This window comes from Silene latifolia, chromosome X (assembly GCF_048544455.1).
Source record: "Silene latifolia isolate original U9 population chromosome X, ASM4854445v1, whole genome shotgun sequence".
NCBI lineage: Eukaryota > Viridiplantae > Streptophyta > Magnoliopsida > Caryophyllales > Caryophyllaceae > Silene > Silene latifolia.
In genome coordinates, this window is record NC_133537.1 from 345244636 (window position 1) to 345267668 (window position 23033).

The following is a 23033-nucleotide window of genomic DNA, read 5'->3' on the forward strand; positions in this document are numbered from 1 at the left end:
CCCTGTTCTTTTGGGATGAAACTGAACTGAACTTACTAGAGCTGAATTTGACTGAATTGAACTGAATTAAAAGTTAATTTGTGAAGAGAAGAGCTAAACTGAACTGAATTGAATTGAATGAAGATGAACTAAACTGAAACGAGCTGAAATTAAGTTTAAAGGAATAGGGTCTTACTAAGTACATTGTGAATATTAATTTTTTATAATTTTTTGGTTACTATTAGAGGAAATACTATATAGCTCTATTTTTGGTTACTATTTATAAAAATAGGACAATTAATTTGAAATATCAAAAGTTAAAAAAAAAAAAAAAAAAAAAAAAAAAAAAAAAAAAAAAAAAAGATGAAATATCATTTCACCGTTCCGCTCTTTTAAGTTAGGGAATTGAGGCCAAGGCCCAAGCGTAAACCTATAAAATGCCCCTGGACCTGGCACCATTCAAATAGGATCTTACTTTAGGCCCGCGTCAATTTCTGTTTGTATGGCCCATGCCTCAAGGCACCTTATAACGGGCTGTCTACACCAACTAGGGATATCACGGAAGCGTATACAAGCTTCACTGAATAACTGGATATGGTAGGGTCGTTATCCGAATTTGTCTCACTCAAGTATGACCCGTAATTCAAATTGACCAGCCCAGACCTGGATCTTGATTGACCCGACCCAAAACCAGTCATCCGTAATTGAGCCAAACCGAAATGATCTGAAGTGAGCTAAAACTAGGTTATAACCCGTGAAATTCACGGGTCTGCTTTTATGATTTTAGATGTATACGCTTAATAATAACAAAGATATACATATAGTACAAAGCTATTATTTTCGAATTATTAACTATACATGAACTATGTATACATATATTGTGTTTATTAGTATAATCACGACTTTGAAATTTCAAGATAATGATTTGTAGATGACGATGAGCGACTGCGAGTGACGGTTTAGAAGTGGTTTGGAAGGGTGACTGGCTGGTGAGGGACTCATGGTGGTTTGGAGCTTAGGGGAGCTTTGATCCGTCTTGTTCTCAATCTTATTTCCTGCTTAATTTTGATGACGATTTGACGGGGTCTATCCAATTGCTGCGTCATTGCGTTGCTTAATTAGTGTAGTTGGAAGTATCTTCCTCCTTGACTTCAAGTTCAACTCAGATCTCTCCCGATCATTTGAATGTTTGATTGTTCAATTAATCGGCTTCGGTTTTTTGTTTGATTAATATTTGTCAACATTTACTACACAATTTGGTTAAGTTTAAGTTTAGTCTACTTATAAAAGTTGGTTGAATTGAAGTTAAACTATTGACTACTAAATGTAAAACTAGATTAAACTAAGTTAACAGCCAAATGCAATCTAACAAGATGGTTCAATCTTCTGAGTGTAAGATACACTTTTGTTTGAAGATGTGTTATATAAATCCGTACATACGTTTTACATTACATCGAGTTATTTTAGGAGAATTGAGAAAATTATTATTTTGGTTACAAAATTAAAGAAATGGGTTTGAAATTAGTTGAAGCCTTGACTTTTAAGCAATCCCTTAACTCATTCTTACCAGGCGGAATTCAAAATGAGATGGTCGTTAGAGCCCTTAGAGGGATTGATCCTAATTTAAGTGATTGATTAATTAAAGAGTGAAAGGCCAACTGTGGTGTTTTTATAGGAAAAGAAAAAAAAAAAAGAGAAAAGAAAAGAAAAGGAAGCGGGGAGGAAGAGGGACCGTAGGATGAAGGGATTGGACATTTGAAATTGAAGTAATCCCGAGTTCCAGTCCCCACCAGTCACCAGTCACCACCCAGTTGTTTTTTCAAATTTCTCAAACTTGAAACTTCAAACGTTCACAAACAAAAACACAACAGCAAAACAGCATTAGAGTATGCTGTTCTAGATTCAAAGTTTTAGAGAGAGAGAGAGAGTGAGCGAGCGCAGTGATTGTGATTGTGGTATGTTACTTGATACATACATTGCTTCTTCTTCTTCTTCTTCTTCTTCTTCTTCTTCATCCCACCATTTCAGCCTCCGCCAATCTTAAGCTACTTCCTCCTTGTTGTGTCTTCCTTTTCAGGTATATCTATCTATCTATCTATCTATCTATCTCCCACTCCTTGTTTTACTTTATTCATTTTACTACATTTTGGATTTCAATTCTCACCAACCCCTATCATTGGCTGTGCTTGCTAATTCAAATTAGGATGATGCGCTCTGATTCCGACGAAATTGAGAATGTACCCTTCAACCCTAACCACCACCCTCCTACTACTAATACTACTACTAATACTAATACTAAACAACCCCCTAAGATTGATAAAACCCCTCTTAAATCTAGACCTATACCTCCTTCTTTCCTTCTTCGTACCCCTGAAAGGCAGGCCTTCAGTAATGCACCCAAGAATAGATTCGGTTTTTCTACTCTCAATGAATCCCGTGACGACCATTCCTCCCGTAATAATCACTCAGCTTCTCTCAACTTGACACCTAGGGTTAGTGGGAGGACTACTTCCACTGCCACTTACAGTGACGTTACTTCCAACCAGACTACTCCTACTAAGAGCGTCACCAAGCCCCCTAACCCTGCTTACTTGTACACCACCTCTCGCAACCCCGCTCATGCCTCCGCTCGCCCTGCTTCCCATTCCAGACCCTTTTCCTCCTCTTCTACTCCCCATCCCTCTCTTGTTAATACTGTCGACGTCTCCCACTTTGATCTCAAGGAGGATCCTTCTTTTTGGATGGATCATAATGTACAGGTATTTATTTATCCTTCTCTTTTTCACATACTATAGCTTCAGCAACCACTGCAATTTCCAATTCTCATTACTTTCTTATATATACAGGTTATAATAAGGGTGAGGCCTCTCAACGGAAATGAGAAGACTATGTACGGATACAACAGGTGTGTCAAGCAAGATAGTGCACACTGCATTACTTGGATTCCCCAACCTGAAACCAGATTTACATTCGATCATGTTGCATGTGAAACCGTCGACCAGGTACTTTTCCTATCTCCTCTAACTCTACTCCATTACCTCAACACCACACACTTTATAATATGGCCTCTCAAAGTTTTTCGACTTTGCAGGAGATGCTTTTTAGGATGGCTGGTTTACCCATGGTAGAGAACTGTTTATCTGGATACAATAGCTGCATGTTTGCTTATGGCCAGGTCAATTGCTTATGCCCCGTCATCCGAATTTCTCATTATAAAAAATTATAAACAATTCAATCTATTGCTCTTTTCTGTTGACTATACTTATCTTATTGCATCATGTTTGTTTTCCTTTGCATTTTAGACTGGAAGTGGTAAGACGTACACAATGCTTGGCGAAATGGAGGATGTTGAATTTACTCCCAGTCCCCATCGTGGAATGACTCCAAGGATTTTTGAATTCTTGTTTGCTCGTATCAGAGCGGTAAGCATATTTTCACAGTTAATTGCACTTCTCAGATGAATTCTTTTTTTTTTTTTTTTTTTTTTTTTTTTTTGTCACAGAATCCAAGAGTTTGATCCTTATGTTTGTTCAATTCAGGAAGAGGAAAGTCGAAGGGATGAGAAACTCAAGTACAGCTGCAAGTGCTCTTTCTTAGAGATTTATAATGAGCAAATCACTGATCTCCTTGACCCATCATCCACAAACTTGCTTGTATGTAATCTTGATTTTGAATAGTAATGCTCCAACTTTGTGTACGCCAACCCCAATGCCCATTCTTATCACTTGCAGAAGCCCTCAAGCCATTGGGCAATGCTGTTGCAACACTACAAAGTTCTTTATTCTCATGACTTTCTAATACAATGTTATTTGTTTCCAAATAGCTGCGTGAAGATGTTAAGAAGGGTGTTTATGTTGAGAACCTTTCCGAATTTGAGGTGCATACAGTCGGAGATATCCTAGGACTTTTGATCCAGGTTTGTGTTTCACTGTATCACAAGTTCACAACAATTAAGAACATAAAGCAATCAATCCTTTCGCCTGAGCTGGCCTCTTTTTACTCCATCTATGGTATACTATAATCCTCATCTATTCGACAACAGGGATCCTCTAATAGGAAAGTCGCGGCTACAAACATGAATCGAGAGAGCAGCAGGTCACATTGTGTATTCATATGCATCATTGAGAGCAAGTGGGAGAGGGATTCGGTTACCAACTACAGATTTGCCAGATTAAATCTCGTTGACCTTGCTGGTTCAGAAAGGTAATACATAGTCATTGAGCACTCAGGTTTTTGTTTCATAGCTTTTCTAGCACCTGTTTAGTAAGTTTCCATCTTGCTGTTTCTTCTGTCTGTCTTACACAGGCAGAAATCATCTGGTGCTGAGGGTGATCGATTGAAAGAAGCTGCAAATATAAATAAATCCTTGTCGACATTGGGGTAATTTAACTGATACTGTCTTTCTCTTGGGTAATTCGTGCAATTTCTCTTCCGTATGACCGCAGGACTGATCCTTCATTATATGATAAACATACTGCAGTCATGTAATAATGCTTTTAGTAGATATTGCTCACGGAAAGCCCAGGCATATTCCTTACAGAGATTCAAGGCTAACTTTTCTTCTTCAGGTTTTATACGTCAGCTTTTTCACTGGTTAGTTTCATCCTTGTTTATATTCTATCTAAGCTTAAGACATTATTCTTTCCAGGACTCGCTTGGAGGTAATTCAAAAACAATGATAATTGCAAATGTCAGCCCTTCTATCTGGTAAAGAATTTCACATTTAAAAAAGTCGTTTCCAGGAAGCTATATCACTATTTTTGTGCTTAACCTTGAAATGGCTATCTTCTTGTTCAGTTGTGCTGCTGAAACACTAAATACACTGAAATTCGCCCAGAGAGCAAAACTTATTCAAAATAATGTACGTATCTGACTTCTCTGGCTATCTTCATTTGTTATTTCATATTTTATTTTTCTTAATCGTACCTTTTGTGTAGGCTGTAGTGAACGAAGATTCTTCTGGGGATGTTGCTGTGCTACAGCACCAAATATGGCTTCTAAAAGTATGATTTGTAATATGGGTGGTAGTAATATTCAAAGTATTATTTTTGCCGTTTTTGTAAAAATAAATATTTAATTATTTTGTTCCAGGAAGAACTTTCTGCTTTGAAATGCCAAAATGTCTCGAGAACTTTGGCATTTGATCAATCAACTAGCATCAGTAGTCAGGTGAACAGTGAAGAAGAAATGAGATCAGAAAATGATCAGGTGAATGCTTCTGAAGACTTGGTTGAATCTGAATCAAAGGGCGGTGTACGAGTTTCTTCCAAACAGGTATACAACCTTATGATGAAGTAATAAAATAAACCGCATTTTTACAATGATATGATTCATATCATTAAATAACACAAAACACGTGCTTGCAATGCTTTGATACCATGTTTTTGTTGTTGTTCAGAACTTGAGTTATGTCAACTTTTTTTAAATGATATGTTTGATTATGATAGTTTAAATCCTTGGAAATGATGCTTGCCGGAGCCTTGAGAAGGGAGCAGATGGCAGAAACTTCCTTGAAACAGCTTGAAGCTGAAATTGAGCAGTTAAACCGCTTGGTATTTTTTCTATGCCATGAGCATCAAGCTGCAAAAGAACACAGTTCAGTTTTACTTGGTTTTGTGAACTTGAATACTGTATTAACTTAATGCACTTTCAGGTACGTCAAAGAGAAGAGGATACCAGATGTACAAAAATGAAGCTGAAGTTCCGTGAAGACAAAATTCAGAGACTGGAGTCCCTTCTTGGAGAAATGAAGCCAGTTGATGCTTATTTACTTGAAGAGAATGCCACTCTATGTGAAGAGATTCAAATGCTGCAATCTAAAGTTGATAGGAATCCAGAAGTCACCCGGTTTGCTGTGGAGAATATTAGACTACTGGAAGAACTTAGAAGGTGCCTGCTTTTAGAAAGAAACTTTGCTTAGCCTTAACATTGCTAATTAACTAGGTTTTTATTTGTATATCTTTTGGTCATTTATAGGTTTCAAGATTTTTATGAGGAAGGGGAGAGAGACCTTCTAATGAATGAAGTATCTGAGCTTCGTGCCCAGGTTTGTGCTACATGTTTCAAGAGTTTTATGAGGAAATTCCTTTGCAGTAGTTCCTTTTAATTAGCATTCTTGTGAGATATTAATCAAGTTAATTGTTTATCGTACAGTTAATCCGCTTTCATGATGATAGTATGCAGCAGCATATTGTTTCTAATATAGCTCAGGTATGTGTGCTTATTCTGTTGTCTTTTCGGCTACTTAAATAGACTAAATTTTTTGTCCCGTGTTCTGATTCTCTTCACTATAACAAATTATGTCCTACGAGTAGTTATTTATGAAGAATTTCATATAAACCAATGTTAGCTTGAGATGGTTACTTATTGATACAAAGCTTGAGATGGCTGTTAGTCTGTTACTCAAAGTTTGGATCAGAACAGACAAATAGTAAGACAATATTTACTGTTTTCAATCTCTTACGAGTGTTTCGGACACTGTTTATGTAGGATGCAGCAATAGACAGGAAAGAACACGAATCTCTCACTTTTAAGGTTTCATTTCCTGTTCCAGCTTTTATTGTTTTGGTCTTTAGGTTCATTTCTTACTATATAGTATCTATTTACCATTTTCCTGTTTTCTGGTAGTTGACCAATACGACAAATGAACTAGCACAGTGTCAAACTAAGCTAAAGTCTTGCCTGGAAACAAATTCAAAGTTAAGCAGGTAATGGTTTTGTGTTTAATCCAGAACACTTCTAATTCTGTGAACTGTAATTACTTTTCCTTCTAGTTGACTGTGCAGTTATAGGAACGTGTTTCTTGCTTCTTTCTTTTCATTTTGCTTTTCAATTTTCATGTATTGCAGAGAAATTGAGGAATTACATGCTCAGTTAAGAAACAAAGACTCAGAGCTTATTGCTTGCCACAACATTCTTGATGCAATGAAGGTATATTTTTGCATATTGTAAAGTTAGAACATGAAAATTTTATTTCTTGTTTTAGCCACAAAGAGTGCTAACCTGACATGTCTGCTAAATTATAAATATTGCTTCCACTGTTAAATGTTATGCAATATTTTGTTATATGAATAACAGGATCTACAAGTGCCAAAAATTCCTTCTCAAGCACATGGCAGAGTTGTGGATGAGAATAGAATTAAGCATGGAGATTTGGTGAGTGCGGAAGAACTAGTGAACTTGGAGTTGGAGCTGGATATATTAAAGATTATTCTGAAAGAAGAGAAGCAATCACGTTGGGAAATGGAAGAGCTGGCATCTTCCTTGACTAGAGATGTTCAGTCGGCAGAGCAGCAAGTAGCTTGCATAAGCAAGCAACTTAAAGATGCTGAAGTGGATTTAGCTGAAACAAAGTCTGTGATTCAAGCACTCGAGTCTCAACAGCTTCTATCCACCGCTGAAATAGAGGATCTTAAAAACCATAATTTGGAGCTTTTACGTAAGCAGGAGGTTCAGATCTCTGCACTAAAGGAGCAAGCTTCTTGTCAAGAATCTAGCTCGTGCCTAAAGAACTCTGACTCTGAATGTACAGACTCACCGTTGCAAGAGCAATTGAAGAGAATGCAAGCTTCACTTGATAAGGCCAAACGTCTTAATATGTGGTACCAGAGTGATCATGCTTATCAACGATCCAACGAGGAAGAAATGGATGAAATACGCAGACAAGCTGAGGCAGAAACAGCTGAAGTCATTGTCTGCTTGCAAGAAGAGCTTTCCGTTCTTCAAGAGCGTGTGCATGAGAGTGATTTGAGAGAGAAAGAGGCAGAAAATAAGCTGCTCATTCTTGAGACAGAAATGAAGGAGATGCATGAAGCTTTTGACAGGCTGTCTTCTGACAACCAAGTTTTATGTCAAAATCTTCAGCAGAAAGAGATGCAGATAAAATTGCTTGCAGATGATTGGGCACTTTTGAGCTGTGAGATTGAAGCAGCTCTGATTGAGGGGCATGAAGCCTTAAGAAGTGCATCTGATGAACTTGATTCTGCTTCTACTTCCAGCCAAAGGGCATTAATTTCTGAACGAGTGGGTAAAATGATCAGACATATATCTGACCAAGAATTACTGATACAAGAACTCAACACCTATCTAGAGGAGGCAAACATTAAAACAAGTGACTTGGAACACATGTTAATGTCCCTTAAAGGTGCAACAATTGTAATGTCAGAGGCTCATCAAAAAGAGTTTTCGGAGAAGGAGAAAGAAATATTGCAGCTGAAGTCAGAACTACAGGCTAGCTTCTTCACTGAGAAGGAAGAGATGTATATGTCTGAAAAGAATCGTCTCGAAAGCATGCACATTGTGGAAGTTGGAGTGCTCAGCCTACAAGCGGCTTTCACTGATTTTGAAAGACAGTGTCAAAGTAAATTCCTGGCTATGAATCATAAACTGAAGACGCTTGAAGAACATGCCAAAGAAGCCAAACACTCCTGGCTTCAAACAAAAGAGGTATCTCATGCTTCAGAAATGTGGGTTAAGGTTTATTCCGATTTCTAGTCGATGGTTTTGTATCTTAATACACCTTCTCATGCAAAAGCTCATGGCTTGAAAAGTGGATAATGCACATGGCCGCCCATACTCTGTGCTTAAATTTTTACTTGTGAGAATAACAGACTCTTAGGATTTGACCTTGAGGTCAATGAGCCTCTGTTAACCATCTCAACCTTACCAAAAGCCAAAGCTTGTGGTTGAGTCCCAATCAATACCTTTATACTTGTGAACAAAACACGTTTTGTTAATAGCTAGAAGTTCTTCACTATCTTTATTCATATGATCTCATAAATCTTAGTTAGCAAATACTTCAGAAGTCTTCTTGTTCATCATTTGGCCTTTTTGCATACTCCCTCTGTCCCGGTCATTTGTTGTCCTATTCCATTTTGGGGTGTCTCAGTTAATTGTTGTCCTTTCTATTTTAGTAATACATTTGATGAGCAATTTGATCCTTCACACTCAATTTGATCCACTTGTCATTTAATAATTGGCTCCCTCCTCTTTCCTTGGTCTTTGTGCCAAAACCAAAGGACAACAATTGACCGGGACGGAGGGAGTATTTGATAGCAGGGCATTCTAGAAGATTCTCTAAAAAATTAGTTATTGCATATTTGCATTCGCATATGTTGTTGGTGACTTTGTGGCAATAGAAGTATAGAACTATCGCATTGTGTGATTATTTGTTAACATTTGGATGTAATCATTCTATACTTGTTAAAATTAGTTGAATGTAATCATTCTATACTTGTTAACATTCCCTCCGTTCTGTTTGCAGTTGCTTGAGTATGAACTTTTGGATTCCAAGGCAGCTACAGCTCAAAAAGCAATGGAGGCTTCATGCCTTCTTGTTCGATTTGAGGAGGTTCAGGACACTATGAAAGAGGCTGATTTGATGATCAATGGACTAATGATAGCAAATGAAACAATGAAACTTGAAATTGAAGACCTTAGGAATATGGATGTCATGCTAAATGGTGAGATAGAGCGTTTAATGATGGAAGTACAGACACTACAATCTGCCAATGTTTTGAAAGATCAAAGATGCAATTATCTTGAAAATCAGCTTGCGTTGGAAGCTTCCTCAACTGCTAGTCTTATTGAGGAGCTTCAGTGTCTTGTTTCAGCTACACAACATGCTTCTGAAGAGGCTGTTACGTCTTTAACCCATGATTTCTACAGTGTTATATCTCAGGTTAAAGATGCTCTGAATATGACGCGTGCATCACTCGAGGAAATCTGGTCAGAGAATGTTTTGAGGGACTGTACTCTTTCTGTGATACATCTCTGTCATATTGGCATTTTGTCAGATGCAGTATCAGTGATAAATTTTGAGAACGACCTTCACCATGATATATGTGAATCAAAGACGCTGATTAGTTCTTTGAGGGAGCAGAATACGAAATTAAGACAAGAAATGGAGATATGTCGACAAGTCAATGAGAGGCTACTGTCTGATCTCAAAAGCAGTCTCAATCATATTTCAAACAAAGATGGTGAAATTAGCGAACTCCACCTAAAGCTAGACAGCTTTAAAGAAAATCTAGTAGCTCTTCAGCGTCAGGAAGAGTTGATGCTGGAAACGTGCAACTTTATGGGTTCTAAGCTCACTATGTTAGAAGATGAGTCGAATCAGAGTAACTTGACTGTGGCCGCATCTCTTGTGGAGCAAGAGAAATTGCTCAAGAACAATGCCAAATTAATTGAATCTCAGGCCGAGGTGTTTTCAGTAGAATTATATGCAAAAGACCTCGAAGTTTCACTTATGACATCAGAGATTCAGCAATTGGCTCAATTCAGCAATTATAAGCTCACTATGCTAGAAGACGAGTTGACTCGGAGTAACTTAGCTGTTGCTGCGTCTCTTGTGGAGCAAGAGAAGTTGCACAAGAATAATGCCAAATTAATTGAATTTCAAGCCGAGGTGTTTTCAGTAGAATTATATGCAAAAGACCTCGAAGTTTCACTTATGACATCAGAGATTCAGCAATTGGCTCAATTCAGCAATTATAAGCTCACTATGCTAGAAGACGAGTTGACTCGGAGTAACTTAGCTGTTGCTGCATCTCTTGTGGAGCAAGAGAAGCTGCACGAGAACAATGCCAAATTACTTGAATCTCAGGCCGAGGTGTTTTCAGTAGAATTATATGCCAAAGACCTTGAAGTTTCACTGTTGACGTCAGAGATTCAGCAATTGGCTCAATTCAGCAATTATAAGCTCACTACTTTAGAAGATGAGTTGACTCGGAGTAACTTAACTGTGACTGCATCTCTTATGGAGCAAGAGAAATTGCACGAGAACAATGCCAAATTAATTGAATCTCAGATCGAGGTGTTTTCAGTAGAATTATATGCCAAAGACCTCGAAATTTCACTTATGACATTAGAGATTCAGCAATTGGCTCAATTCAGCAACTATAAGTTCACTACGTTAGAAGATGAGTTGACTCAGAGTAACTTAACTGTGGCTGCATCTCTTGTGGAGCAAGAAAAGTTGCACAAGAGCAATGTCAAATTAATTGAATCTCAGGCCGAGGTTTTTTCAGTAGAATTATATGCCAAAGACCTCGAAGTTTCACTTTTGACATCAGAGATTCAGGAATTGGCTCAATTCAGCAATTATAAGCTCACTACGTTAGAAGATGAGCTGACTCAGAATAACTTAACTCTGGCTGCATCTCTTGTAGAGCAAGAGAAGTTGAACGAGAACAATGCCAAATTAATTGAATCTCAGGCCGAGGTGTTTTCAATAGAATTACATGCTAAAGACCTCGAAGTTTCACGTATGACATCAGAGATTCAGCAATTGGCTCAACGCAATTCTGACATGGATAAACAGCATCTACTCTGTTGCACTGCTTTGGATTCATTGGTCACTGAGATTGTCACACTGAAGATTTTTGCAGATTTGAGAGAAGAACTCTTGTTTGAAAAAGAATCAGAGGTTGATTGTTTGCACACAACAATTAAGAAAGCCATGGATAGTGAGTCTAGAGTCTTTACCCAACTCCAAGCACTCAGCACTTTAAGTTCCAAAGTTGCGAAATGTGCCTATTCAGTGGAAACGACTGAACTCCAGAGTTGCAGCACGCTCAATCAGCTACAACAAAATCTCGTCTTAGTTTTGGATCAGATATCTGAAGACAGCTGTCAGAACTTGGAGTCAGTGTCAAAGTTTCTGGAAGAGTTGGACTGTGTAGACTTTATGGCTAAAGAAATTTTAACTCAGAACCTTTCCCTGAATGAAATGCTGGTCAGGAAGGATGAGATTGTAAAGGGATTGCTCTTTGATCTACGTCTATTGCAGGAGTCTGCTTCCGACAGTAAGATTCAACAGGATCAGATAGATGAAATGGAAGGTATATTGCACTCTACAGAATGTGAGTTAGCTACAAAATCACATGATCTTGACGAGGCTATTGCTTTTGTCAAAGTACTTGAAGCGAAGGTGGAGAAACAACGCGACATCTTATCTGCAACAACAATGGAATTGGAAAACGCCAACCTATCCTTTAAAATCCTACTTGATGAAAATGAAGAGCTGAAGTCTCGTGTGGAGGAAATCATGGCAGCTAAAACTTCTTTTGAGAGAGAAACGTGTGAGAAGAGGAGTGCTATTGACAGCTTGGAAAATGAACTACTTGAAATGGGCAACACTTTGGGGCAAATGAATAATTTGGTGGAATCTCTTAAGAGCAACTTGGCTGATGTTAACAGTGAAAAGGACCATCTCCAGAAGGAGTTATTGATTTTGGAAGGAAAACTGGAAACCGCTCATGCTCTTGCTGGGGAAAATGAAGCTATTGCTGTAGAAGCTCAACAGGTATTTATTTGATATAAGTTTGGTCCTTTGTCCCCTGAATTCTCCTTTTCTTGTTTCATAAAATGTGACTGTTATTCTTCTCTCAAAATAAAGATAGCTGAATCAAGAAGGATTTATGCGGAAGAGAAGGAAGAAGAGGTGCAGCTATTAGAGCGATCTGTGCAAGAATTAGATTCTACCATTAGTGTTTTGGAGAACAAGGTGCCTTTAAACTTGCACTAGATGTTCATTTGTTTTTCCAATGCAATGCTCCGTACTTAACTAAGCTTTTGCCTCGTGAAGGTGGATGTTCTGAAAGGAGAAACTGAGAGGCAAAGGTTGCAGCGAGAGGAGCTAGAAGTGGAGCTCCATTCTTTCAAAAATCAGATGCAATCTGTTGAATTTGCTGATTCGGAGATCAAAAGGTCTGTTAGGGCCATGCCTATCTTGCAACTTCACATTTAATTGTCAATTGCGTAGTAATACTAACAGGATGTGTTGATCTCAGGCATTTAGATGAGAAAACAAGAAACCTCCAAGAAGCTCTAATGCTTATTAAAGTTCTTGAGAAGGATTTGGCACATAGAGATACAGAGGTCTGTTATTTGTTCCCCTTTTCCGAGTACTGGACTGAAACATTCGGCTTTGATCTAATGTAAATGTTACTGACTTCTTTTGTTTAGATTGCTCAATGCAGAGCACATATCTCTGAGTTGTCTCTTCATGCGGAGTCTCAGGCTTGTGAGTACAAACAGAAGGTGAGGTTTTTCTGTCCTCTCATATGTGAGATGCTCATTATGTTACTCCATAAACTGAATGCTTTCACTGAAAATAAACATGCAGTTCAAGGAATTGGAAGCAATGTTGGAACAGTTTCGAGCAGAAGCAGTCACGAACCATGAACGGAATGCTTCATGCAACAAGTTAGAGAAAAATCCATCGAAAGCAAGGGGTTCTGCTTCCCCTTTCAAAGCAAAGGGTTCAAGTTCGCCCTTCAAAGGTAGAGGTTCTGGTTCTCCTTTCAAGTGCATTGGGTTGGGATTTGTGAACCAACTCAAATCCGAGAAGGATGAGGATATAAATGCTGAAAAACTTAGGATTGGAGAGCTCGAAGCCCTAGCCGATAGTAGACAAAAAGAAGTAAGTTGTTGAGACCTGTACGGTTAGTGTTGAATCTCAGTATTTTGTCATATACTTTATCGTGTTAATTCATCTGTACAATTGTTGTGCCTGCCCAGATATTCATGTTAAACGCGCGGTTGGCTGCTACAGAAAGCATGACCCACGATGTAATTCGGGATTTGCTGGGTGTAAAATTGGACATGAACAACTGCGCTGTAAGTTTTTGAAAAGCACAGACAGCATTTGTCTTAACTATTAATTACTCCTCACTGTTTCTTTAGTATTGCTCTTGATTGTTCTTTTGTATCTTCGCTTGGTATTTGCTGTTGCAATAGAACCTGTTAGATAAGCAGCAAGTAAAAAGGTTAATGGAGATGGGTCATGTAGACATTGCGGAATCCCAGGTCAGTCATTCTTTTGATTAGGATAATTTCTGACGTATGCAAATCTTATTGCTATAGTTATGAGTTTCATTTTTGATACAGGACCATAAAGTGATCAACCTAAAGAAACAAATCAATGAGTTTATTGTAGAGAGAAAAGGGTAAGTATTACTACGTGAAGGAAAAAGCTATATCCTGTGTTTGGAAATTGGAATTATATATAGATAGCATGACTGACTAGCTTGGTTGTGATTGGAACTTTCAGATGGCTAGAGGAAATTGATAGAAGAGAGACCGAGCTTGTGGCTGCGCAGATTGCATTAGAGGAGCTCCGTGAGCAAGTGTTGTTCCTCTCCACGGAAAACAGTGTATTGAAGGTCAGATTTTACTGTTTAAGTAGTAGTACTACTACTACTACTAAGTAGTCTCTTTCCCTCCGGGTTGGTGGCACTGACAATTTTTTCCTACTACTTTATTGATTCTAGAGAGATCTAACAAACCACAAAAGGCAAGTGGCCGAGTTGGAAGAGGAAGTGAAGAAGTTGTCAGGTCAACAAAACCTCCAACAGCGGATACACCATCATGCTAAAATTAAGGCATGTTCACTTAAAATTAAGTCGGGCAATGTTGCTGTACTGGCAGTGATTTTTGAAACGTTATTTATCATGAGTTGAAAATGTAACAGGAGGAGAACAATATTCTGAAAATGCAAAACAAAGAACTGAGCGCAAAAGTGCGACAGGCAGAGGCATATCGCAAAACGGTCAAGAAAGGTATAGATAATTTGCGTGCTAGCAATGGGATGGAGGATAGTCGGCAAACTTCGAGGAGGATGTCGAATGCATCTTTTTTCTCTGCAATTGATCGATAAGAGCTAAAAAGTAGTCCGTAAGTGTGTGTATATTGTATAATAATAGTGCATTGTTAGCTCTCAGCTAAATCTTTTGGCCTGCTTGTATAGATGTATGTATCAATGGCAACAAAAGCTGGTTTTTGTTGATCCATTCTATTTCTACGGAGTATTTTGTTCTATTTAACTATCAATCTTGTAGGACTTCGCCATGCGGATCCCTCAACCATGCGGATTACGTAGTATATCGCATAAGAGGGTTGATTTTCAAAAGTATATAAATTTATAATAATAATAAAAATAATAATAATAAATTTGGTAAATGTGCCGCTCAAATGTGAGATGTGTGTATGAATTCAATTGGTCTCCCTTGTGACGGGTTATCATTTGTGACGGATATTTTGTGAGATAAAATGGTAACAAAATGGGTTAGTGGAGAAAGGGGACCACAAGAATAGTGTTGCAGAGAGAGAAAAAGTGGGTACATTGTGAGGTAAAATGGTATCCGTCTTCAGCTTGTGACGGATATGTCATGTCTTCAATGAGAATTTGTGGTATGAATTACCCATCAACAACAACGACTACAACACCAGAGTCTTAATCCCAAAATGATTTTGATTTGGGGTCGGCTGACATGAATCATCCTTTAAAACCGTCAATGGGTAAACCCATCATAATAAAAAAGAAGGTAAACTTAAGGTTTTAAAATCGAAGTTCGGATTTCTTTTATAAAACTTAAAATTTATATCCAGAATAAAGATTATATCGATTTTGAAAACCTAAGTAAAACTTAAAGGTCCAAAAAACCTTAAAAGTAAACCAAGTATTAATATATAGGAAAGTTGTTGGTAAAAAGGTGTAATACAAAATCTCATTGAAGACGGCACGTATCCGTCACTTTGGAGTGACGGATACCATTTTCTCTCACAAATGACCCAAATAGAAGAGAGAGGAAAGCACATGGGGGTGCCCCCACCTTGTCCCCCATATCCGTTTTGTGAGTGACATTACCCGTCACTTGCTCCGACCCGTCTTCAGCAAGACTAACTGAAGGTGTAATAAAACCGAAAAAAACAAATACATTTTTAAAAATTAAATAAAAAACATTATATATTTCAAAAAACGTCAAATACTAAAAATCCACATATATCATTTCCCTCCATTGTGCCCTCTCCGACGTCTCCGTCATCATTCCCTCATCAAACCCGAGAAATCTCATATCGTGCTCTATCACTCTCAACCATGTCTGTTTTGATATTTCTATACCCCTAGCAACCTTTTCTGTTGCCTATGATTCAAGCCTCCTAACTGGTGCGTCCATTAGGGCTGAGCAAAAAATCCGATTATCCAAACTGATCCGATATCTGATCCGGATCCGATCCGAATTTTTGGATATCCGATCCGAAAGTTAAGTTTGGTTTGGATATCTGATCCGAAATCTTTGGTTTTGGTTTGGATATGGATACTAGAATTAAAACATTTGGATATCCGATCCGATCCGAAACTATGTTTTTCTAGTATAATTTCGAGAAAATAAAATTTTATTTGATACAACAACTTAATTAATGTTTAAAATATTCGAGAAATAATTAAGTGGTATTAAATTTTATGTCGAGAACATTGGATTAAGAATACTAAAGAAAATCATCATGTAAGACTATAAATATAATCGTGTTTTAAACTTAATTTTAATGTAAATTCAAAAGTATGGATATCCGATGGATATCCGCATCCGATCCGATTATTTTGGATACCCGAACATTGGATATCCGATATATTTGGTTTGGATATTGGATATCTAATTTCACGATTTTTAATATGGATATCTGATCCGAACTAGCACTTTGGATCGGATACCCGATCCGTACTCTGCCCTAGCGTCCATAGGTCTCCCTCTCACATGGTCAAACCATCTTAGTCGGTTTTCCATCATCTTGTCCTTTATTAGCGCCACTTTCACCTTTTCCCTAATCACCTCATTCTTAATCGATCTTTCCTTGTATTGTCGCACATCCACCTCAACATACGCATCTCCGCCACACTCATCTTTTGAATGTGACAATGTTTCACGGCCCAACATTCGGAAGAAAAGTAAGGCATGCCTAATTGTCCCGCTTTAATTCTGTAAGCCACATCTCCATCTAACTCCCCATCTCTATAAATAATAGATCCTAGATATTTGAAGAAATCTGACCCCTCAACAACATTTCAATCGAAAATAATACTCTCCACCTCTGTCGATCTCGACCTCGTCACGTTACTGAACTGACACCTCAAATACTTAGTCTTACTCCTACTTAGCCTAAACCGCGAGTCTCCAAAGTATGCCTCAACAATTTCAACTTTCTCGCAACCCCCTCTTTCGTCTCATCAATCAACACAATATCATCCGTAAACATCATACACCAAGGACGTCCTGGATATCCCTTGTCAACTCATCCATAACTATAGTGATGGTATCAAGCTATACCTCGCAAGTGCACGATTTTATCGTTGTACACTATTAAGGGTCGATCCCACAAGGAGCTAGGAAGACTACTAATCGTTTTAACTCTATGGTTTAGCTAAGTCGACAATAATGGGAGAAAGTTATACTAGAACTACTAATAATAAGGTAGAACAACTAAGCAAGAAATAAGAGAAAAAGCAAGGTAGAATGAAGGGTTGTAAATCAAATGGATTAAAAACCTAAGACTCGGTTCTTCCCAAACAATTCGTAATTCCACACAATCAAATCTCTAGGCTAATCACAAGGGTAGTTAGGTGAGGAGGTGACGACTCTAATTCGCCTAAGACCCCCCTCTCGGGTTCGAAATAGGACACTAGTACTACCCACCAACCCCCCTCTCGGGTTCGAAGGTCGGAATCCCTAACTCAATACCCGACTACCCCAAAAACATGCATTTTCCCAAGGTAGTCCAATATTTGCTAAGGTCATTAAGCCCCATCAATTTCCGGGTCATCCCACTCCCTCTCTCGAGGGTCGATTTCAAACGCTAGTTTAGAGGTGTCCTACCCCGGTTCTCCCTTTCGGTCTCAACCAAGGTTAACAATAGGGTCAAGTCTCGGGTGTCCAAATCACAACCTAACCAACTCTCGTTGGTGGTCAAGGGTGGTAAGTCAACACTACCCAAAAGTCAACCCATAAACCATGTCATTCCTCTAAACTACCCTCACCAATTTCCCCAAATAATTAGCCTTTATGAAATTCAATTAGTGAAATTACTCATGTTGGGTCAAACCGAGCCCTAGTGGAAGACTACTCACTAATCATGGTCCTAATCGCAAAATAAACAATAAAGATGGAATCTTTAAACATAAACATGGGTGGAAGATGAGTTCTACTTCTAAACATTCAACAATCCAACAATAATTAAGAGGAAAGATGGTTTAATCTAATAACAAGGTTGATTAAACTAAAAGACACAATCTTTAACCAAATCAACTCAAAGATTAAGTCTTTGAGGACAACTATCCAAGGATGAACAAATGAAAGAGAAACAAAGGAAAGATGAACAATGAAAAGATGAACAATGGTGAAAACAACAACAATCAAACAACAAAGATGCAAATTTAACATAAACAATCAAACAAACTTGAAGGAAGAACAAATGCAAACAAATGAAATTAAAGAGAGAAAGAGAAATTGAAATATACCAACAACAAGAACAATTGAGAAAACAAGGAATTTGGTGAAAGAAAGCTTGAATCTTGTAAATTGTTTGAAGGATTGTCACAAATTACAAGGGTTTTTTCTATTTCTCTCACTAAGAGTTGTTATATGATGATAATCCCAGAAAACTCAAGTTTCTTTGCTTATATACTAGGTTACAAATCAAGTAAAAACGACTTAAAACAATGTCGTTCAAGCTAATAAGAGTATTGCGCGAACGGAGATGCGCACGTTGAGTTGAGATACGCACGGTTAGATGCGCACGGCCGTGCTTTCTGTAAGAGATGCGCATCTTGGAGATGAGGAAGGCACTTTGTTGGATGCGCACGGTTTATGCCTTCTGTAAGAGATGCGCATCTTGCTTCGGATACGCGCTAGACTCAGCCTTTTGCTCTCTTAAGCCTTTTATTCCGTCTTGGGTTGGGCTTGTGGTCATGTGTATCACATATGGGCCTCCCTTAGTGGGTGTAGTATTGCTAAATCATCATCTTTCCTAAAAAAAACGGATAAACACAACCAAAACCGAAACAAACTTTCAAAAGGACGGGATTTGAGCATTATATGGAATTAAAACCTTGAAATGCACATAAAATACATTCAAGTGAGCTATAAGCAAAGGTTCTTAGGCATAGAAAGAGCGTAAATAACGAAGTTATCAAATCTCCCCACACTTAAACCTTACTCGTCCTCGAGTAAGCTCATTAAATTAGACTAAGACCCTTAATATATAAGACTAGCTAAACTAATAATATCCGATGAGAGGCAATTAACGGGCCTTCTCCGTCCCTTCAACTCACACCAAAACACAATGAGGTATGCATTCCGATGCAAGGCAAGTAGGGGCTTGCGGAAAATTTTCGATACATCCGACATTTAAGCACGAATCAACATATAAGATGCATCACAAAAAGTCAAACCACTTTCCTCATCTAAGCGGCCGTTTTTCTTCCAAAAACCGAACAAAAAGAGTCATTAGTGGAGGATGTCGTCTCCGGGTCTTACCAAGGTGTCGACTCCCTAATTCTAGCTCAAGTAACCTACATTGACAACACGAGGTGCCTTAGAAACAAATTCTAGGCGGGAAAGAGGAAGTACTTCGCTAAACTCACAAGAATGACACGACACACGCAAGATTCGACTCCATATCAAACCCTTGACCAAAAGGAGACCCAAGTCCGACTCTCACGGGTTTCACTAGTCACTCAAATGAAAGAACGGGGTGATTTTTGTGACAAAAAGTAACCAAAATCACTCTCCTAACTCGACTTGCGAAGCATGCCCGCAATCTAATATGGTACTATATCCAATATCCGCAAGAGAAATGTAAAATGATGCACATAAGAGAGACAACCGGGTTGTAATGGGGCTTGGGTTAGGTGAAAAGGGGTTGGTACAAGCACCGTTTTAAGACATGTGAGGCTATCGGTTAAGTAGTCATCACATCTATCCAATCCACTAAACTCAACCCATGCAAATGAATTCTTTCACAAATTATGGCAAGATTGCCATTCTCAAAAATCATTCAATCCTCTTCTTCAAAACAAACTCAATTTGCAAATCACCAACCCTTTATTTGAGACAAAAATATACATTCTTTTCTTTTTTTTGTTTTTCATTTCATTTTTCTCTTTTTCTATTTGTTTTTCTTCTTCATTTTTTTTTTCTTTTCTATTTGATTTTCTTTCTTGCATCTTTCACGACTTGTTCACCTCTTATTAAACAAAAGTAGCCAAAGTTGCATTTCACTCATGTGGCATTAAGATCATACACCTCAAGGTGAGTCAAAATTTCAACCAAATATACTCCACAAAAGAACCACAATGACGAACTACTCAACCAAGGTGAGTTGTTTATGGGATGTAGTTATTTTTTTGGCAATAGAAATGATAAGGCTTAGGCTCAAAATGGGTTAACAAAAGGAAACAATTGACTCAAGGGTAGAACAAAAGCTTATTTGGCTATTGTGAGGTTACTTTATTTGAACAAAATTGTCTCAATATGCACACCGACACTTCTACGGTAAGGAATGAGCACCATACTTATGCGTTTTGACATGACATACCACGTAAGGAGAACTACTCTCATGACCTAAACGGGACCGGTTTGATGGACCGGCCATATGGAGGCTCTATCCTCACATTTTAGTAGCTATGTCGGACCTAAGTCAAGTCTCGGGCCTAATACGGTCTCACAAGGTGGTCGTAACTTGGTTGTTAAGCTAGACTTCCGGATTTTCGCAAGCAAAAACCTTAACATGTGTCATCAAATGGCACGAGCTATCAAGAGGGAAATGACACGGGCAAAACAAATTATCATCATTGGCAACATATGCCCTCCACATTTAGACTCCTTATGCAAATATTTACATACGAGATGCAACGTGTATGGAATGCAACTAAACATATGAACAAGCTACGTGAATGCAAGAGTGAACACATATATACATGTCTAATCTAAATGCATAGAAGTTGTAGTCTTAACAACACACCAACAACACAACCATATCCAAAAAGGTTCCCAAAAGGAACACCCACATCACATATCACATCCTCCTCCATGCTTATATATACAAAAAGAAAAGGAAGGATAAGGAGAAAGAATTGGAAGAATTTTACCAAGCGTCTTCTCCGATGATTCATGTGTTGCCTATCAAGATGGTTAGGACAAATGCAATATATATATAATATAAACAATGCAAATTTTTGAAATTTTTCAATTTTTTAATTTTTAGGCATTTTGTATTTTTCTCAAATTAACAAGCAAATATATACAATTATAAACAATATGCACAAAGTGGATATTTCCCTCCCCACACTTGAAATTTACATTGTCCTCAATGGAACAAAGCATAGGGAGAGAATAGGAAAAATAAATAACATATTTTTGTTGGTTTTTGAATTTTCCAAAATGAAAGAACATGTTTTTGGATTTTTTGAATATTTGAAAATAAATAACATGTTTTTGGTATTTTTAAATGATGGAATTTCCTCCCCACACTTATTTATTTACATATTTCAAATGGAAATAAATGTGTGGAGGAAATTTCGAAATAAAATACATGTTTTTGAAGAATTTTTTAATTTTTCAAATTTTTAGTGGTTTTTGGTTAATGAATGTAATGCATGAACTATTCTATATGCTAAATTTAAAGAACAATGCCAACTACACTACATGAATGCAAAGAGAGCTAATTTAGATTAACTCCTATTCGGTTAAGTAACCTAAATGCAAATGCAAGCAAAACATAAATAAATGAAGCAAAGGAAGAGAATTTATACTACGCGATGGTTCTTAAGGGACTCCACCAAACCTCTCATCCAAAATTTTGTTGCTTGAATTCTTTGGTGATGCAATCCATGTCACACAAGGCACGTAGTAACCGGTCAAAAACTTTAGCAAAAGCCTCAAACAAGCACAAGTAGCACCAAGCTATAGCACACCACAACCAACTTCTTTTCCAACACTTCTTTTCATAGTTCCTCTTACCCTCCTTAGCTTCCTTTCTTGGGTCTTTTTGATAGTTAGAACCCTTAAAATTGGAATGGTAGTTAGGTGGTAGGAGGAATGGAATCTCATAAGTTTCACTAGTTGTACAACCCTCTTCTTGGTCACCAAGGTAAGGAAATTGGTTGGAAGTAGTAGGTGGAGTAGTCAACTTCTCAACATTGAGGTTCATGATATTGTCATTTTTATCCCAATTTTCTTGACTTTCCTCTTGACCCGAACTATTTCCATTGAGAGCCGCTTCCAAGGCATCAATTTGAGCTTCCCAATCACTTGAAGAATTATCCGACCAAGGTGCATCTTCTAAAGGGCTTAGATTAAATGAATCCGGGGAGTTCAAGAATGATTCAATCTCATTATTAATTTGGTCTTCAAATTCATCTTCTCTTGAGTCATTTTCACCCAAATGTCCTTTAACATCAACTCTCAATACAAGATTACCTCTATTTCCCTCCTTGTTTGTTGAACAAACTTCCAATGGATCCAAGTGTGAAGGCTCAATATTATCCTCATTCAAACAATCCTCCAACACATCCACTCTACAACAAGAGTCACTCATAGAAGGAGACTTCATGGAATTTTCCAACGAGAATTCTATCTTGTCATCACCAACTTGAAGAGATAGTTTGCCATTTTTCACATCAATCAAGACACCCCCCGTAGCAAGGCAAGGGCGTCCTAGGATGATTGGAATTTTGGAATCCTCGGGAATATCCATCACATAGAAGTCGCAAGGTATCACAAGCTTTCCCACTTTGAGTGGTACATCTTCCACAAGGCCAATTGGATACCTCACCGATCTATCCGCAAGTTGCAATGATACTCTTGTAGGTGAAAGTTCAAAACCCTTCAATTTCTTGAAGATATTGAGAGGCATGAGGCTAATGCTTGCTCCCAAGTCACACAAGGCTCTCTCAATATGAACGGTCCCAATTGTGCATGGTATGGAAAAACTACCCGGATCTTCAAGCTTTGGTGGCATCTTGTGCAATAGGATAGCACTACATTCTTGTGATAAATTGACCATGGTACTTGGACCCAATGAATTTTTGTTGGAAATCAACTCCTTCAAGAATTTTCCATAAGCGGGTATCTCCTTGATGGCATCAATAAAAGGCATGGTGATGTTCACACCTTTCATCATGTGCATGAATTTCCCATATTTTTGCTCAAGCTTTGCCCGTGCCAACCTTTGGGGAAAAGGAATTGGTGGCACATATGCTCTCACAACTTGTT

The 23033-nt window shown here is 38.0% G+C and overlaps 1 protein-coding gene across 2 annotated transcripts; it reads left to right on the forward strand.

The window, feature by feature from the left end:
• The first annotated feature begins 1800 nt into the window (after positions 1–1800).
• Positions 1801–14774, forward strand: LOC141619802 (kinesin-like protein KIN-12D). 2 transcript variants are annotated; one of them, XM_074436823.1, is made up of 35 exons: positions 1810–2056; positions 2183–2738; positions 2826–2981; positions 3071–3154; positions 3282–3401; positions 3519–3632; positions 3803–3895; positions 4022–4182; positions 4285–4359; positions 4460–4547; positions 4628–4686; positions 4777–4840; positions 4917–4982; positions 5071–5253; positions 5427–5531; positions 5633–5868; positions 5956–6025; positions 6133–6189; positions 6469–6513; positions 6607–6686; positions 6828–6909; positions 7057–8424; positions 9242–11822; positions 11898–12286; positions 12380–12487; positions 12569–12690; positions 12774–12861; positions 12949–13023; positions 13109–13405; positions 13504–13602; positions 13723–13791; positions 13873–13931; positions 14036–14147; positions 14256–14366; positions 14456–14774. In XM_074436823.1, exons 2-35 carry the CDS (start codon positions 2184–2186, stop codon positions 14639–14641), a joined length of 8157 nt encoding a protein of 2718 aa, XP_074292924.1. In that variant the 5' UTR covers positions 1810–2056; position 2183; the 3' UTR covers positions 14642–14774. The 2 variants fall into 2 exon arrangements, with proteins under 2 accessions (XP_074292923.1, XP_074292924.1); XM_074436822.1 differs by having other exon boundaries at positions 1801–2056; positions 9242–12286.
• The last annotated feature ends 8259 nt before the right edge of the window (positions 14775–23033 follow it).

Bases quoted from the DNA above. Each gene is read 5' to 3' on its own strand.
- LOC141619802 (XM_074436822.1), top strand. From the start codon at position 2,184: ATGATGCGCTCTGATTCCGACGAAATTGAGAATGTACCCTTCAACCCT. The intron at 4,548-4,627 runs GTTTTATACGTC...TATTCTTTCCAG, and splicing joins GGCTAACTTTTCTTCTTCAG to GACTCGCTTGGAGGTAATTC. The intron at 13,024-13,108 runs GTGAGGTTTTTC...ATAAACATGCAG, and splicing joins CTTGTGAGTACAAACAGAAG to TTCAAGGAATTGGAAGCAAT.